Source organism: Galeopterus variegatus, unplaced genomic scaffold, assembly GCF_000696425.1.
Source record: "Galeopterus variegatus unplaced genomic scaffold, G_variegatus-3.0.2 Scaffold5019, whole genome shotgun sequence".
Classification (NCBI taxonomy): Eukaryota; Metazoa; Chordata; class Mammalia; order Dermoptera; family Cynocephalidae; genus Galeopterus; species Galeopterus variegatus.
In genome coordinates, this window is record NW_007731130.1 from 18,645 (window position 1) to 21,573 (window position 2,929).

Consider the following 2,929-nt stretch of genomic DNA (forward strand, 5'->3'; position numbering starts at 1 on the left):
TTTGCAGATTGTGCAAAGTGTCCACATACACACACACGCACACACATGCACTTTGCTCTGCTAAAATATTTTTCTTATATGTACAGACTTGCAAGGACTATGCCACTGAAGATCGGAGATCACTGAAGATCATTTGCCAGCACCTAAAGTGAGGCCCTGGGCCAGTACACCAGCTCTACAGAACCCCAGGGACACTCACGCAAGTGCACGCCCAGAGTCCAGTACCTGTAGATGAGGCCAGGCTGCTTCTAACGTTGGTTCATCTTCCTCTGGGTCAAATTCTGCTCCCGTGGGATTGGAGGAAGGTGGTAATGTTCGAAACATGTTAACTGCAAACTAAAATCCACATATTCTATAATTACAACCAGGACATTAAAAATATTTACAGAGAACATTATTAAAAGTGTTAAATAATTCTAATAATAGCTGCTTCCTGTGGTAATGAGGCTCGTCCTTATCCTCGAAATCAGAAGCAGAGTGGATCCCCAAAGGGAGCCTGGGTCAAAACTGCAGGATGAAACAGGTCCCCACAGGCAGGTGACCACTAAAGTCATTTTGACAACTGGCACCAACAAATGTCGACAGGGCAGCGAGGACTTCTGAGGTCTTATTACATCCAGTGAGTGCAAGAGCAAGGAGAATGTCTAAAAAGCTGGAAGGAAAAGGTGAGACGATGGGGCAGCGGCAGAGACTGAGACCTGCAGATGGCAAGTGAACGGCAGATGCTGCACTGCACGGAGGTAACCGGGGTGGCAGTGACACCAAAGTCCTCTGCAATCAACGATGATGAGAAGAGCAACCGTTGAGATGCAGCAGCTCCCGAGGCGGCTGGAGGCTGCTGGGGGTGAAAGGCTGCTTGTGAGCACGGGCAGCGGCGTCCGAGGACAGCCCGGCCCGGCGGTGCATCTGGGGGCTGCTGGTTAAGTTTCTCTTAGCCTGCTTGGACTTGCACAACACACCTTGTTAGACCAGTGATATTAAACATAAAAGCTCAGTTTTTCTCTATCATGCATTTATAACCTATTTTTCTGTTGCAGTAAGCTTAAATATGATCAGTTACCTTACTGAATCTTTGAACCCCTCAAATGCCAGTTATAGAACTGAGCTCTGGTCTTACAGATGACCAGAAAAGCTCTGACCTACACTCTCAAAAACACAAAGTCAAAACACCTGACATAAAACATAAAACCTGAGTCCACTACAATAGTATCTACGGACAGCCGGGGCTGACCTGGCTGTTCAGACACCTGGTCCAGCCTGGTACTCCACGCCACCCGCTTTGCTTCTTCCTTTCTTTACTGTTACTGAGCCTGGACTCCAAACCTTGCCATCATCTTTTGTGACGTCATCAGCTACAAAAGCCCTGAGCATCAAATGTTTGTTCTCTGTTGTTCGTGAGAGAACCTGATGTAGAGAACAGCTGCGATGGGTGGGGGGATGGTACAGGAATGGAAGGACGGAATAAAGGTTGGAAATCCAGAAAAAATTAATTAAAAAAACTTTTAGTAAAATATGAGTAATATTCCCAAGATGTAAGTAGAAAGAAAACAAGTTTGGAATTTAAAACCCTGAGTGTCAATGTGGCTCTTACTGGTGTATGATCTCCAGCAATTTCTACTCTCTGGGGACCGGAGTCCTCCTTGGTGTATATATATGGCACTGTAAGAGGTCCCCTCAAACAACAGGTGGTTAATGAACAGACTGGCAGGCGTTGCCAGGTGCACAGGGCACTTCCTCAGTCACTGGCCCACAGGCACTCAGAGCAGACAGGGGATGAGGGCAGGGAGGGGACTTCTCTTGGCACCCTGATCCCAAAGCTCACAGATGAGAACAAGGAAATGCTAAGAGCCCAACTACTACGGGAAGGCCATGCACACCTGGCAGGCCACCATCTCCTCCCAGGGCTTTCAGAGCAGCAGCAGAACTGGCCCTGTCACAACCAGCCACTGCCCCGAGTTCCCCATACCTTTCCAGACCATGAAAGTGCAGAGAGAGTGAAGTCAGAACTGAGTCTCAGCCCTTGTGGGGAGTGTGGCAGCCATAAACTGGTATTCTTTATCCTCTCCCCCAAAGCCAAATGATTCAGGGGGAGGTGGCCCCAGTCACCTGGAGATTAGGGTCACCCTCAAGAGAGTGAGACAGCACTTTGCTCTGTGGTGGGCCAGAGCTGTGGGCCCAGCTGGGTGGGCAGAGGGCAACATGGGGCAGAGGTGCTGTGAGCATAGACTACGCCCAGCAGGAGACTTCAGGAGCAGCCTGTGACATCAGGGCCTGAGGGGACTGTGGTGCTGTATAGCTGGAAGGAAAACATGGCCATTCTCTCCAAGGTTCCTGGGGCTGCATGTCAGGGATGCAGAGGCCAGAGGCAGAGCGCGAGCTGTGGGCCACCCAGGAAACTGCCCAGGGAGGGGTCAGCTCGCCCAGAGAGAAGGCTGGAGGCCTGGAGGAAGGGGAGGCGCTGCCCCCCTGGGAGAGGATCTTCAGTGAAGCTGAACACTGTCCAAAGGTCAGAGACACACCATATAGGAAGGGACCACCACACTGGCAGGGGCAAGAGGCAGCAACAGAGCACACAAATGGGCAGCGGCCTCCACCCCTGCTCTGGCTTCAGCTCTCGAAGCCTGAGAGGAGGGAGGGGGCACGAGGGGCTGGAGCCTCCCTGCTCCTTCCACTTCCAGTCCCTCCCTGGCTAGGTCACCCACGGGGAGGCACAGACGAGATTCAGAGTCTGAGATGAAAGCTTTAAATGAGATTGGACTTCTATAACCAGAGACGACTTAAAAGTTAAGCAATTTGCTAGAGACGTATTTAGGGGCAGGAAAGTGTGATCTAACAGATCCTGATAAAGGCAATAGTTGAAAACAGTGAAATGCACCCCCAGTGGGATGGCTAGTCTATGTGTCAACTTGGCTGGGCTGGAGCATCCGGT

General features: G+C 50.8%; 1 protein-coding gene across 2 annotated transcripts in view; it reads right to left on the reverse strand.

The window, feature by feature from the left end:
* LOC103604169 (serine/threonine-protein phosphatase 2A 56 kDa regulatory subunit gamma isoform-like) overlaps positions 1-2,929 on the reverse strand; it is an 85,623-nt gene that overhangs the window by 14,056 nt on the left and 68,638 nt on the right. For both annotated transcript variants that reach the window (XM_008588750.1, XM_008588751.1), the window contains exon 3: positions 226-336. In XM_008588750.1, the coding sequence (XP_008586972.1) occupies positions 226-336 (111 nt within the window). The remainder of the gene's footprint in view (positions 1-225; positions 337-2,929) is intronic.